Source organism: Moschus berezovskii, chromosome X (genome assembly GCF_049115385.1).
Source record: "Moschus berezovskii isolate FMDL1 chromosome X, NW_MosBer_1.0, whole genome shotgun sequence".
NCBI classification, from domain to species: Eukaryota; Metazoa; Chordata; class Mammalia; order Artiodactyla; family Moschidae; genus Moschus; species Moschus berezovskii.
In genome coordinates, this window is record NC_142488.1 from 120,837,325 (window position 1) to 120,853,320 (window position 15,996).

At 36.4% G+C, this 15,996-nt stretch overlaps 1 protein-coding gene across 6 annotated transcripts in view; it reads right to left on the reverse strand.

Moving 5' to 3' along the window:
• Positions 1-2,082: 2,082 nt before the first annotated feature.
• The window catches only part of ZNF280C (zinc finger protein 280C), a 58,136-nt gene continuing 44,222 nt past the window's right edge, over positions 2,083-15,996 (reverse strand). For all 6 annotated transcript variants that reach the window (XM_088833803.1, XM_055393484.2, XM_055393482.2 and 3 more), the window contains 6 exons: positions 12,267-12,586; positions 11,659-11,799; positions 6,784-6,846; positions 2,973-3,091; positions 2,521-2,557; positions 2,083-2,395 (listed from right to left, as the gene is read on the reverse strand). In XM_088833803.1, coding sequence (XP_088689929.1) covers positions 2,380-2,395; positions 2,521-2,557; positions 2,973-3,091; positions 6,784-6,846; positions 11,659-11,799; positions 12,267-12,586 — 696 coding nt within the window. In that variant the 3' untranslated portion in view covers positions 2,083-2,379. The remainder of the gene's footprint in view (positions 2,396-2,520; positions 2,558-2,972; positions 3,092-6,783; positions 6,847-11,658; positions 11,800-12,266; positions 12,587-15,996) is intronic.

Sequence of the window (15,996 nt, forward strand, 5' to 3'; positions counted from 1 at the left end):
TCTATGAACCAGGAAGGGGTCCTCAACAGACACTGAATCTGCCAGCACCTTGTTCACTGACTTCCAACCTCCAGAATAATGAGAAATAAATTCCTATTGTTTACAAGCCACCCAATCTATGGTATTCTGTTACAGCAGCTCAAACAAAGCTTCAAAGTACAGTTCAAGAAGTTCTAATGTTTAGAGGGAAAAATAAAACTCACTCATGATTGAATCAAACAACTTCTGAGCCTGCCCACTTTCATGGTTATTAAAATTATAAAGGGACTCCTGCCAGTCTTCAAGGTTCTAAAAATTACGGAAGGATTCATGGATGGACGATGGATGTGTGTGGGTGCTTGTGTGTGGCTCTTTGCAACCCCATGGACTGTTGCCCACACCCCACCAGGCTCCTCTGTCCATGGGATTCTCCAGGCAAGAATACTGGAGTGGGTTGCCATTTCTTCCTCTAGGGGGTCTTCCTGACCTAGGGATCGAAAATTGCGCCTCCTGCATTGGCATGTGGCTTCTTTACCACTAAGCTATCTGGGAATCCCTAAAGTATACACAGTGAGCTTTTAACTGTGCTGAAGGAAAAACTACAAGATGGACTCAATAAAGTGCTCAGTTTGTAGGCCAAGTAATCAGGCTTCCATGTAAGAAGCAAAGAAACGCTCCTAGATGTATGACAAAATCTATAGCTTTTATTCGAATTTATTAGAAAATAATTCCAGAGGCACTTTCACAATACAAATTTTATTAAAAAAATAAGTAATAACATCAAAACTGTTCAGCAAATCTATATTCAATGTAACCAAAATAAACAAACACCAAATTAAAAAAAATATACATCTATATATATATGGGCAAGAAACAAGTGCATTTTTTGGTCCCAATATTTTCTGAATATATTATCTTTATCCAAAGGAATTACATTAATGGCTAAGAAGATAGTATGCATTAGATGTACAGAAATGCAACGTTAAAACTCACTTTAAGATCTGTAGGAACTGTTCTTTGTCAATTCTTCATGCCTTTGAACTCACAATCACTAAGGTAACGATAGTACCAAGATAGACAGTGGATGTAATAATGTCTAGTGATCTGAATAATTACCAAATTAAGAAGCTGCCAATAGGTTGCTACATAAAATTTGTAGGGAATTCAAAGGATTTTTTTGAGTTATTAACGAAAGAAAATGAACACAAAACAAGTTTTAAAGAGAAGAAAGAAAAGAGGATATAACAAAACAGACATTAATAAATTTGGCAAAGACAACATAAAACCAAGATAACAAAATTAAATTAGACTAAAAAAAAACCCTGAATATTAGTATTGCTGAATGCGTCTAGGGTTTAATACTGGAAAATACTTCAAACAACAGTAAAACTATTTTGGAACTGTAACTTCAGAAACTTGTTTTCCAAGAACATGAAAGTAAAAGTAACCTTGTTTCCCTATATAACCAGTTTTTATATTCCCTGGACTGCATGCACACTAGAGGAAGATAAAAGAGCAGCAGCCAGAATGATTCAACTTCAACTTGGATGTTGAAGCATTGATCTGATGGGCTTTTCTCGGTCAGAATCGACCCATAAGCTTAAGATCAAGAACCAAAGCCCCAGCAGAAAGTTGTGCTCTATTTGGTGGACCTTGAGGTCATCTCTGGCCAAATTAGCATCAGTCTTATGGGAGACCAGTCATGAAGGAAGGGACTCTCCCTAAGACTTGATTTCTTAAGGCCAAAATCTAGAGGAGGTCTCACAGTCAAATAATTCACATTCCTTGGAAAGAGAGAACAGGCATCAGACGTGTCCATCGAAGGGGGACACTGACCAGGAATACCCTGGACTTTATTTGAAATTTCTGTGTTGCTTCTGCATCTGAAAAATATGAAAAATAGAACAATGACAGACAAGGAATGAAGAAAAAGATAACTATCTGACCTAAAAATGTAATGTAATCTCCTAAAAAACTAACTAAGAAACCAGACAAAACAGACAAAAAAGATGAACAGTCACATCATTTGGAATGCAGTATTCTGAAAGCAAGTATAGCGGAGAAAAACACGAATTATTTTAAGCACAGCAAGAAAAGATCATAGCAACAAAAGTTATTTCTGAAGAGAGCCAACAGGAAAAAAGCATATTGTTAAGGTATGTTAACCTGACACAAAGATAAGGTGGAATAAGATTCTAGTGCCATCTGACAGCTGAAAAGAGCTGAACAATGAGAACTAGTGTCATGAACTTGGCTGTTTAACTGCTTTTCTATGAGAAAACGCTTCAGAACTTTGAACTTAGGAAACTGCCTTTGTGTAAGAAAACACTTCAGAACTTTGAACTTAGGAAATTCCAACTTGTCTTGCACCAGGTTGCACGAGCTCCATAGAGCAGGAATCTATTTCAACAAGAGGCTTTAAAAACAAAAACAAAAACAAAATACTTTAATATTTTTCATTTCTATTAGTGATACAGTCAATAAATGCAATAGTGCTAAAATCCATCAAAGAAAAATGCACTGAACGAATGTTAAACTTACGCAGAAGTGGGTTCAAAAGCTGAGGTACTTTCAGGAACTGAAATTAGAAAGAGTTTTGCATTTAAAATAGAATACATGAGGAATGAGAAGGGGAAATGGAGGGAAAGGATAAATTAGGAGTTCGGGACTAGCAAATATAACCTACTCTATAAAAATAGATAAAGAACAAGGTTCCAACTATATAGCCCTGGGAACTATATTTAATATCTTGCAATAAACTGTAATGAAAAGAATCTCTCTATATATATATGTATAACTAAATCAGTGTGTTGTACACCAGAGACTAATATAACATTGTAAATCAACTATACTTCAATATAAAATAAAATGTTTTTAAAGAACGTATGAGGAATGAAACTATTATTTTAATATGTAAGAGCCCATACTGTGGTCGATCAAAAACACTGGAATAAATATCAGAAATCTAAAGTAACACAATTATATATACGTACCATCCTCTATTATAACTTGGCAAGTGTGAGTTTTACGTTGACTTAAGTGTTTAGCCATACGATCGAGAGCAGAATCATCAGCTAGGAAATCACATTTAAGGCACACTAGAGTAATGCCCCTATGAAAAAAATAAGACAAAGAAAAGGTTTTTGTCTTTTAAAAAAATCCATACACAAATTCAATTATTATTTTTCCACATAATAACTTGATTAGTTTTTTTTGTGTGTTGCGACCACCATTTCCAAACTTTGTTATACAAGCCCGATATATATGAAATGGTATAACTATGTCTCTAGAAAATGGCGTGAAAGTGAAGTCGCTCAGTCGTGTCCGACTCTTTGTGACCCCATGGATGGTAGCCTACCAGGTTCCGCGGTCCATGGGATTTTCCAGGCAAGAATACTGGAGTGGGCTGCCATTTCCTTCTCCAGGGCATCTTCCCAACCCAGGAATCGAACCCGGGTCTCCTGCATTGCAGACAGACGCTTTACCGTCTGAGCCACTAGCATAGCCACGTCTAAATTATGCGAACGTTTAGTGCTCTATATGCTGTTCCCTCTCCTCGCTTTGTTTAGTTGTTCAGTCGTGTCCAGCTCTTTGCAACCCTATGGACTGTAGCCCACCAGGCTCCTCTGTCCATGGGATTTCCCAGGCAAGAATACTGGAGTGGTTTGCAATTTCCTTTTCCAGTCCCCTCTCATGTGGTTTCTAAAAGCTATGAGTGAAGAGAGAACTAAAACCCAGTCAGGACTCCACTAACAACTTGCATAACTTGTGCAAGGCACAATCTTTTTCTGTCTTTGCCCATCAGCAAAGCAAGATTCATTCATTCAATATACATTTGCTGAGAACCTTCTTTACATACTCTGTACTACTAGTATGAATTTGTGTTACAAATATAAGAGAACAAAAAAGGATACTCTTGGAAGCCTACTATCTAATGTCCTATTTAAATGATGATAAAATCAGAGGAGAAATGAGGTCTCCAAAATAAATTATGTAAACATAAATCATGCAATTATTATCAGATTAACAAAGCATAAATATACTTTTGCAGTTCGTTTTAAATTTAAATACTTTAAAATTAAGTACTTTACCTGTATAAGAATAAATTCATAGCACAGGTTAGACTAACTTCTCCCTTGCAACTCTACTCTTTAACAGCCTGTTGTATATTTACACTGAGTTGTCACATCAGAAATGATCTTCATGAAACTAAAGTCGTGTACTTCCCCATCCTTACCTGTGAAAAGTCATTCCTCCTGACTGGTCCTTAATGATGCCATGCCCCTGACATAAACGCTCAAAATTGTAGCTATTTCTGATTCTTTTTTCCTTAAGACAGTCACTATTTGAAAAATTTTATAATATTCAGTATTAGCAATTTATTGAGCATTTACTCTGTGTAGGCTGAGGGTTTTAGATATATCATCTCACCTATATCGTGTAACAACCCAAAGAGGCAGGTGCTGTAATTTTAACTTTTTTTATAGAGGACGGTTCAGTAACTTACCAAGGTCAGGACCAGGTCTGAAACTGAACCTTTTGATTCTAGAGCCCATATTCTTAAACGTGGCATGATACCACTTCAACCCAGATTATTTTATTAAATCATTCTTAACTACTGCAATAGTCTTAATCCATCCATGTGCCTCATGTGGGCTTCCCAGGTGGCTCAGTGGTAAAGAACCGGCCTGGCAAGGCAGGAGACACAGGAGACTTGGGTTTGATCCCTGGGTGGGGAAGATCCATGGAGAAGGGAATGGCAACCCACTCCAGTATTCCTGCCTGGAAAATTCCGTGGACAGAGGAGCCCAGCAGGCCACAGTCCATGGGGTTGTAGAGAGTTGGACATGACTGAGTGACTAAGCATGCACGCATGCATGCACGTGACTCATGCAGCTACAACTCACCTTGAATACAACTCCAAATTGATCTTCCTTTAGTATCCTTGATTCTACATGAAGCACCAATGGCTTTCCCAACATCTTCAGATTAAGTCCAAATTCCCTAGGCTTTTCCAAGGATTCCACAATCTGGATCTAAGCTCAAAATTATTCCCAAACTCTGAACTTAGTACGATGTTATATGAATTTCATGCTTCATCCAAACTGTACTACTTGTGTATATCTTTTGCTTTTTTCCTTTATTTTCATTCATGCTGTTTTTCCAACTAAAATGCCCCTTGCCTCTTCTTATAAGAAGAAACCTCTCTTTCTCTTCAAATCAGTAACTCTCATTGCACTTATACCTCCCTGTATTAATTTCTGTAGTTACTTATGTTCACATTTTATAAATTGTACATTCCTTGAAGGTTGGTACCAAGCCTACTTCATCACTGTCATCTTCACAGAATTTGCTACCTTGTGTTATACATGATAGATATACAATGAATTTAAAAATGAACACTGCATTTTAATAAAATAACAATTATAAATTTACTATTCTTACATTTTTAAGTATGAAAACTCCCATACACAGAAAATCACCAATTTTCTGTTTAAATTTGAGACCAACCCAATGTGAGGAAAAAAGTCGTAAAATTAAATCTAAGAACCAAGCACACAACTCAGTTTGACAATAGTGAGATAAAAATCAAATTAAATTCTCATCTTTAGAATTAATAAATCCTTTTCATTATTATAAAAATTTTTAGTAAATGTTAATATCTAGATAAAGTTTATTAGTGTTTCCTACTTCCTTGAATTTAGCAATAGTTTTAAAATTGCACTGATATATTTTTAAAAAATGGAATAAAACTTTCCTCTTCCTATGAGTTATTTATTATTGGTCTATCATCTACACACTCCACATGTCACTTTCAATATTAATTTACTCAATAAATAGTTACAGAATGCCTACCGTATGCCAGGCCACTACTGAATGCCCAGGCAAATGCATAGCCAAATATCCAAATCATACACATTCTAGTGAGAAGACACAGACAGTAAACAAGAGGGTGAAATATACAATCTATTGAACAGTAAAAAGTTGCTATGAAGTAAAAACAAAGCAAGAAAGGGAGATACGGAGTGTTAGGACTGGGGCTGGGAAAGGATGGTATTTTAAATGGGGTGGTCAAGGAAAAGCCTCACTCATTGGAGTAGAGACCTAAAGGAGGCGACAGAGTTAGCTACCCATGCACATATCTGGGGAAGAGCAAATGAGGCAGAAGAGATCAAAATACAAGATCCTGAGTCACAGCATCCCCCTTCTCCTTTTCCACTAACCCAAAGCATTAAAACAAGTGTTGGCTAAACTTAAAAGTCTATGTCTTAGCCTGATGCTATTAATATAAAGATCTTGACACTGGTATCTCAAATAGCAATGATAGCAATAACAAAATAAGTAACCAAAGGAAAATGGAGTGAAAAGGAATTAGAAGAATGTGAAAAAGTGGTCCTTAGTGAATTCCGAGCTAAGTGTGTGTGGTAGAACCAACATTAATTATCGATCCTTTCAGAAATGTTCACAATTCCTCTGAATAGTAAACAAGTTGTGTATTATTTCAAAAATAAAAGTGTGTCAGTCACTTTGTCAACTATCTTAAAAGTCTTTTAAATATTCAAATATTGCTAGAGAGCCTTACTTTTTAATTTCATAATGCAAATTCATGTAAGTTTCATCTTAATGCCCAATATCACTGAAACAAAGTTTAGCTGAGAATATTAGGTAATCCCCTCTTTGATCTAAGGATATAATGAATAGAACTCTATTACGTCCCGTACCAATCATTTCATTTTCCAAACTAGGCACTCCAGCATCAGGTTAAAAAGTTACTATAGAGAGAATAAAAGATTAATTAGTTACCTGAGAGCTCTAGGACGCCTCTTAAAAATATAAAACCGTTTAGATGGCTGGCTGCTATGAGAGCTGGAAAGACAAGAAACAAATGAGATTTTATTATACAGTAAGTCATTAATTTTATGACAATTTTTCAAGCCTATGCTTAGTTTTCTAGTTTTGAATAAAAGACCACTATTTAAACTATAAAATTCTATTTAGCATCTGTTTAATTCAAGATTTTTATCTTACATTTCATGTTATCATTGTATTTTCTAACAACATATTTCCCTGAGAATAATCCTAAATGATTATACCTCACTGCTATAAAAAAAATAACTTGAGTTAAACATGCAAAGAGCATCAAATTAATTTTTTCACTTAATAAGAGTTGAGAACAATTTAAAAGTTATTTGTTAATGATGTATTTTGCTGTACTATAAACTGTTATGAATAATAATTATTTATTACTTTCTAATCTTAATATACTTAGCCTGGGGAAGAATATGAATGACCCTGGAAGAAACTGTTTCTTAGGCCAAGTGACATTACCATCAGTAAAATAAAACAAAGAATCTTCTGCAATTACTGGAAGAGCTTTTAAAGAACATGAATTAAAGGAAGCATAACTCGAGTTAAAACAATGCTTTCTCTATGCACAGAACAGAAAACCACTAACCAAATTTTGCAGCCAATACTAACAGCTTCTATACTGCCTTTTAAGTTGATATGGAAAGCTTTCCTGTATTAGAAAGTCAAGCAGAATTAGCCAGGATCCTTGGTGGCTCAGAAGGCAAAGAATCTGCCTGCTAATGCAGGAGATCTGGGTTCGATCCCTGGGTCAGAAAGATCCCCTGGAGAAAGGAGTGGCTCCCCACTCTAGTATTTTTGCCTGGAGAATTCCATGGACAGAGGAGCCTGGCAGGCTACAATCCGTGGGGTTGCAGAGTCGGACATGCCTAAGCGACCAACACTTTCACTTCCTTTCGGCATAGCACAGCATTACTCAAAGTGTGGTCCATAGGACCAGCAGCATCTGCATCACCTGGGAGCTTATTAGAAATACTGACTACAAAGTCTCAGCTCCCACTCCAGACCTACTGAATTAATCTCTGGTTGTGTTGCCCAGAAATCAGTTTCAGTAAGTTTTTCAGATGATTCTTACACAAACTAAGGTTTGAAAAGTACTAGCCCTAGCTTGCACTGACAGACCAAAACTAGGCAACACATCAATTCAATGGATATCCTTAGACACACGGTAACTATCCATCAACATACCATGTACAGATGGGACAAGAATGACTACCTATCCCTCCAAGAAAAAGTCCTCAGAATAGGTGCCATGGCGAATACAAAGAACCACTCTCTCAAGTAGGTGAGACGGACACATATTTAATATGAGGCAGAATAGCTGAATAGTACAGAACTCAAAAAAAAAATTGATTCCTATGAGGGGCCACAGTGGTCAGATACTTCACAGAAGGTAAAATGAGAGGGAAGGAGAGGTGCATAACAAAGAAAAAGAAAAAGTCACTCTATGGAATATGGGACAAACTATACACTGGGGAAGATCAATTATTTCGAGGGGCTTGACTTCTGTCTGGTATGATTAGAGTTGATATGGGTTGAGAATAAAGGTACTTGACCTCTGAGAAAAAGAAGCTTCTGTACGTACAGAGCTCAATCTTATGACAAAAATACACACTGAGTCAGAGTGAGGGTATCCAATTAGGGGGAGGTACTTGAGGCAACCAAGGCAAGGCATGAATGAAGTACGGGAAACACAGAGAGACTTACAAAGCCCTTAGAAAAGTACAAGTGGAGGATTTCAGTTCTATATGAGCTGAACGATGAGTAAGTGTGCCTGATGATGCTGCAGTGCAGGCTTGGGGCTCACTGGAAATTAGAAAAAGTTTTTGAAGGAAGCCGAGGGCCAATTGGGGATATTTTGGGGGTAGACTGGGGCCAGAGGTCCCGTAAGACAGTTGAGAAGCCTATGGTAAATGGGAGAGAACAGAATGATCCATGAACTCAAGGAACACCAAAGATAATTTCCAATTTAATCTCCTATAAATTCAGGGCAGAATTAAACCCCTGTTGAAGCAGCCATGTGTTTGGCACAGAATAAGAGACCAGCATTCCCCCCAGCAGTATACTGAGAGAAAGGCTGGCTGGAGTCTGGTTTGGAACAACTGAGGCACAGGTGCAGAACCATTGCAGTAGTTGTGAGGCAGAGTGGTAAATTACAGAAAGATAGATTTTCAGGAAGCAATGATGAATGGTGCCAGATCAAGAGAACACTATAGGCCTCAGAAACTCAAAAGTGTTTTATTTCCAGGTGATGCTCCACATTTATGCAAACGATGCATTGAGACAGACTAAGCTTAAAGGGGAGGGGATAATAATAGCTTGGATCCTAGACAGACAAAAATGTTTGACTTATTTGTGTCCCGTGATCTATCAAATAATTTGAGATAAAGAGTTGGATCTCAGGAAAACTCAGCATTGAAATTGGAGGATTTACAGTTGAACGGTAAAATATAAAACTCTCAAGAGTGGTTAAGGTACCAAGAAAAGAAATGCAAAGAGGCAAGAAGAGCCGAAGAAAGAAAAGGTAATGAAATAGAGGAGGAGCAAAAAAGAAAAAAATTGTGGTAATTGTTTAGGAGAACTTGAGAAGAGTTTCAAAAGTGAGCGATCAAAAATATCAAATACTCTTAAAGAAGTCATAGAAGAGTAAGAATGAAAAGCAGTGAATACATTTAGTGATTAGGACATGATTGATAATCTTGAAAAGGGCAGCTTGAACTGATTAAGATGGGGGTGATACTCACATTACAAAGGGAAAAGAAATGACAAGATAGAAAAGAATACTTTTTACAAATGTTGACAGTGAAAGGAAGACAAGAAAATATGCAAATTAAAGGCAACTCTCCCTCATACTAAAAAAAAAAAAAAAACTGAAAATTTTTGTAGGCAGAAGGAATCTGGTACAGAGAAAAAGATGAGGGTGCATCAAATTATGGAGGAAATGGAGGAGATGAGGGGCAAAACTAACTTTGAAAAAGTGGACATGTCTTTTTCTGAGATTAATGTCTGGATGAAGGGAAAAACATTTGAGGCAGAAAAAGGTTAACCTTGGGAAAAATGAAAAAGATGACCTCTGAGTAATTAGTGGGCAAGGTTAATAACTGAGAGACTAGAATAAAATCCTGAAGGTACTGAAAAGCATCTACACAGATGTTGTAGACAAAAACAAGTAAGTATTCTTAAGAAAAGACAGGACCACATAAATTCAAAGCTGACTAAATCAAGCACAGGCTAGAACTGAGCAAAGAGAAAGATCAAAAAGGCTAAGAGTCAAGGATAGCAAGGTAAGCATGGCTGAAGATGTGGAAGGATTCTAGAACAAAAAACAAAGCAAGAAAAAAAAAGCAAGATTCACAACAGATGACTTTGAGGCTGAAGTTAACTATAAGACTGGATTTGGTGATACTGGACTGGAAAGAGAAGCCAAGACTAAAAGTCTTGAAGTAATGAGATTTCAAAATGAATGAATATTATATATGACAAAGTAACATTGGTTAGTGGCATTTTTTAATGCCCTAGAGGTGGATATGAAGTGCAAGCATTAACGTCAAGGTACAATGAAGTCAGGCTGGGGAATCATTAAGAGGGAAAAAAACAGTGAGAGTTAAGTGTTGAAGGCATTAAAAAATGTGGGCAAATCCTTGAAAGTGGTAGCTAACTATGACCATAAAGTAACACAGAGGCAGAATAAAGGTACTTGACCTTTATAAGCTCCAAGAAACCACTTTTATTGGTTATATCTTATTTCTGACTGAAAATAAATGGACCTACCTCCATTTGAATAATCAACTTAGCATATTTATATCTGAACAATTTTTGCTTATTTAGCAAAATCCATACTGAAGGAATAAAGTACTACTATGCAAGGAGATCCAACCAGTCCATTCTAAAGATCAATCCTGGGTGTTCATTGGAAGGACTTATGCTAAAGATGAAGCTCCAATACTTTGGCCACCTCATGCGACGAGTTGACTCACTGGAAAAGACTCTGATGCTGGGAGCGATTGGGGGCAGGAGGAGACGGGGAAGACAGAGAATGAGGTGGCTGGATGGCATCACCGACTCGATGGACATGAGTTTGAGTGAACTCCGGGAGTTGGTGATGGACAGGGAGGCCTGGCGTGCTGTGGTTCATGGGGTCGCTAAGAGTCGGACACGACTGAGCGACTGAACTGAAGATTCAAACGAAAGTAATGTGGGCTTTAAAGTCTTTCTCTAGCATAGAGTACATGGTAGGTGCTCAAATAATGTAAAATAATTGATATATGAAAAATAATTCCAACAGTAATGTCATGACTGGACTATTCATGCAGTCTCATTTCACATTTCATCAAATGAATGCAAAGATAGAGGCCTTGAAAAACAAACGGACAGACAGATGGGTTAGAGGAAGAATGAGAGATAAAGAACACAAGAGAGTGAGCATGTGAGCGCTGATGATGTTCCTAGCATTTCTGTCAAAGGTGAAGTCTCTAAAAGAGATTGCTTTGAAGTAGGGAACACCACATAGTTACATGCACTTATTTGATAAGATATTTCGGAACATTTGAAGTTTTATGGACCACTTTAGAAAGACTTAGAAAAATAACTTTCCATCAGACCTGTTCTAATTTCATTAGCCTAACTATTCCTAAAAATTTTGTCCCACTAATTTCATGAGTTATTATGCTGGAAAACAGTATTGGATAATATCCTAGAAGTTCCCTGTTGCTAGATCTTCTTAGATCCTTGATGTGACAAAGTGGCTTTGTTTTCAAAAACCAAGTTACCTTGAATGGTAGTTTTGACTGGCCGTGTACATGTTTAACTCACCTCAGCATATGATTTACAAAGGCTTTGTTACAGTTAGTGCTGTATTTGCAAAAATTACAGTGCATAAATAATGAAAAGTGGCTTGCAAAATCTTTTATTTTGGAATGACATTCAATGCACGTGTATATTCCCCGACGACACCTTATGGAGACAGAAAAAAATGATAAAAATATATTGGAAAACTAAAAAATAAGGTAAAGGCTTATTCATGTTTTATTAATTGGAGCCAAGACATTTAAATCTTTAAATGGACTTGGAATTTGAAAATCTGCTTTGAAACAATAAGCTAGAATAAGTAAAAACTTTAATATCAGTTAATGTTTCCTTGGAATAAAAAGGATTACATAAACCAATTCAACTGTCACAAGATATAAGCACAAATTATAAGATTAGTGTAGAAGATGGCAATTATAAAATAAGTACAGAAATTCAAGTTCTGTTCAGCAGCAGTAGGAAAAAGTATCTTTTTATTATTTTCTTGGACTTTATGCCAGATAAGTGATTATCATGTAAACATGCATTATCTGGTGATATGGTAAGCTATATTAAAATAACCTTGAACAGTTAATATTGAAATAGGAATGTATATCAGGAATAAAAGATATTACCTTAAGTTCTTCAAAGCTATGCTGATTTTACTTCTCCTGTTGCGCTTTTTCTTTGGCTTGTAAGAGGTTTTTGCTCTGTATTTATATGCACCTCTACCTTGCTTACTTGTACTAGGTTTACTTCCAGTGGATGCAGTTGTACGAAACTTTCTTGTCTTATATTCACTTGCATGAGATTTTAGAGAACTTCCAGTAGTTGTACCTTTAGACTTTGAAGATGAGACCTGAAGAGAAGTGCTTGCAGAACTATTGGAAGGTAGAATACTCTTGGAAGTTGATGGTCTTGAATGAAGAGATCCAATTGAAGCTCGGATAGTGACCTATAAAAATAAATGTAATATATACTTTTAGAAAATTAATAATCACATTAATACTAGAAAAATCACACTTTATGCAAAGCATAATTATTTTTTGACAAGAGTGCCAAAATAATTCAAGCCAGCAAATGGTGCTAGGACAGCTGGATATCTACCCGCAAAAGAATGAATTTGGACCCTGCTGCTGCTGCTAAGTCGCTTCAGTCGTGTCCGACTCTGTGCAACACCATAGACGGCAGCCCACCAGGCTCCCCCGTCCCTAGGATTCTCCAGGCAAGAACACTGGAGTATACTAAATACAAAAATTAATTCAAAATGTATCAAAGACCAGATTGTAAGAGCTAAAACTGCAAAACTCTTAGAAGAAAAGGAGTAAATCTTCATGACCTTGAGTTAGGCAATGATTTCTTAGGTATGATACTAAAAGCACAAGAAACCAAAGAAAGAACAGATAAATGGACTTCATAAAAATGAAAACTTTTGTACTTCAAAGGACATTGTTAAGAAAATGAAAAGATGACCACAGAATGAGAGAAAATATTTGCAAATCATATCTCTAATAAAGGACATGTATACAACATAACTTACAACTCAATAAAAGACAATGCAATTAACAAATGGGCAAATGATCTGAATAGGCATTTCTTCAAAGAAGACAGACATATGAAATAAGCACACGAAAAGACGCTCAACATCATTAGTAAGGAAATGGAAATCAAAACTCCAGTAATACATCACTTTAGACCAACTAAATGGCTATAATGAAAAAGACAGGTAGCAACATGTGCTGACAGGATGTGGAGAAATTTCAGCCTTCATATATTGCTGGTGGGAATGTACAATGGTACAGTAGCTTTGGAAAACAGTTTGGCAGTTCTTTAAAATGTTAAACATAATTATTATTATTATATAACCCTTAGGTATTCCACTCCTAGCAATTCTACTCAAGGGAAATGTCCATACAAAAATTTGCACATGAAATTTCCTGACAGCATTATTCATTATAGCCAAAAAATAGAGACAAACCAAATGCTCGCCAATTTATGAGTGAATAAATAAAATATGGTATATTCATACAATGGAATAATATTCAGCCATAAAGGTACTGATACGTAAGTACTAATACAGCCTTAAAAGAGAATGAAGCACTGATACAAGCTACAGGATGAACCTCATGGATGAACCTCAGAAACATTATATTAAGTGAAAGAAATCAGCAATAAAGGACCACATATTGTAGATATTACATGATTCCATTTATATGAAATGTCCAGAATAGGAAAATTCATAGGGACAGGTTAAAGTTTGTCTGTTGTTGTGGAGGGGAAATTGGGAGTGACTGCTAATGGATATGGGGTGACAAAATGTTCTCAGATTGTAGTGATGTTTTCACAACTCTGTGAATATGCTAAAAACCAATGAATTGTATACTTTAAATGGGTAAATTGTATGCATGGTATATGAATTACATGTTAATAAAGCTGTTACCGGAAAAAAAAAATCACCACCATACAAAAAGTTAAATATCTAAGTATAAACTACAATCAAAGAAGTCTCCCATTTATTCTAAATTGTTGTTGTTCAGTCACTGAATCATGTCCGATTCTTTGCGACCTATGGATTGCAGCATGCCAGGCTTCCCTGTCCTTCACTTATCTCCTCGAGTTTGCCCAAACTCATGTCCAGTGATTCAATGATGCCATTCAACCATCTCCTCCTCTGTAGCCCCCTTCTCCTGCCCTCTATCTTTCCCAACATCAGAGTCTTTTCCAATGAGTCAGCTCTTATTCTATAAATAGTCATACCAATTAAATGAAATCCACCTCAGTATTTATTTACTGTTTTAATACTGGTTTTATATTGATGACATTTATACGTTAACAGAAATATTAATAGGTCAAAAGAGCTCATCCTATGGCTATTTTATGTTCTGATATAACTGAATAGCTATATTTTCAAATATATAGGTCAAATTTTAAATCTCAATGCCTGAGCTAACTCTGGAAAGGCCTGCATTACTCCTTGGTAACTATAGAACAGACCTCCAGAATCACTATGTCACACTCAAAACACGTAATATTGTACATCAATTATACTTCAATTGAAAAAAAGAAATGAGCAGATCTCCAGTAAATGTGACCTGCTCTCTCTGGGAGTTCATCGAGCAGGATTTACGGTTCCAAAGGTTACTGTGGTGGTTACAGCAATTCATAATACATCATGGAGAGTTTAATTAATACTCAGAATTTTCTTAGAGGGAGCTAATAAAAAATTTATCATTAACTATTCAGAAAAATAAATGTTTGATTATACCCATTTGGTTAATAGTGAAAAACAGTCACTTGTTAACATTTTCTTTAATAACTTGATTATACTACTGCCATGTAATTAAGGAACAGCAAATGAGGAAGGCTTATGAAATACTTGTGGCTTAGTATCATACAAAAAGTGCTGAAATAGGAGTCAAAAAACCTGAGGTTAACTTTCAATACTACTTCTTCCTAGCCATGTGACCTTGAGTAAGTAACTTATCCTCTCTAAGCCTCCTCATCTGTAATATGGGAGTAATACCTGCCTTTTCTACCTTGTTGGTTTGTTACAGGGATTAATTAATAGAATGAATGAAAAAGCACACTGAAAACTTAATTCTGAAGTGCTAACAAGTGGGGCACCGAAGAACTGATGCTTTTGAACTGTGGTGTTGGAGAAGACTCTTGAGAGTCCCATGGACAGCAAGGAGATCCAACCAGTCAATCCTAAAGGAAATCAGTCCTAAACACTCACTGGAAGGACTGATGCTGAAGCTGAAGCTCCAATACTTTGGCCACCTGATGTGAAGAACTGAATCATTGGAAAAGACCCTGATGCTGGGAAAGACTGAAGGCGGGAGGAGAAGGGGATGACAGAGGATGAGATGGTTGGATGGCATCACCGACTCGATGGACATGAGTTTGAGCAAGCTCCGGGAGTTGGTGATGGACAGGGAGGCCTGGCATGCTGTAGTCCATGGGGTCACAAAGAGTCAGACACTACTGAGCAACCCAACTGAACAAGACACTTAGTATCATTTTAAATAATATTATATTACACTAATTATTACTATTATTATTAATAAGGGAAGATATGAGAGAGGATTGCACTGCTTATACTAATATTAGAATTCTGCATGTCTTCTTCCAGCATGGAATGAATGGCCTATAGGGAAAGATACTGGATAGCTTCTCTCCCTCTAGAGCTTCAGAGCACTGCTTTCCATTATTTTAATGAACTCAAATAGCAGACATACTCACATTCAAAGGTTAGTACTCAAAATATGTTAAGTGTTTGGGAATTATTTCACTTTGGATTATGTATCTCTCCACTGGAGCAAACAGTCAAAAGCTGACTTTATATAAAGAAGTGAGAGAAAACAG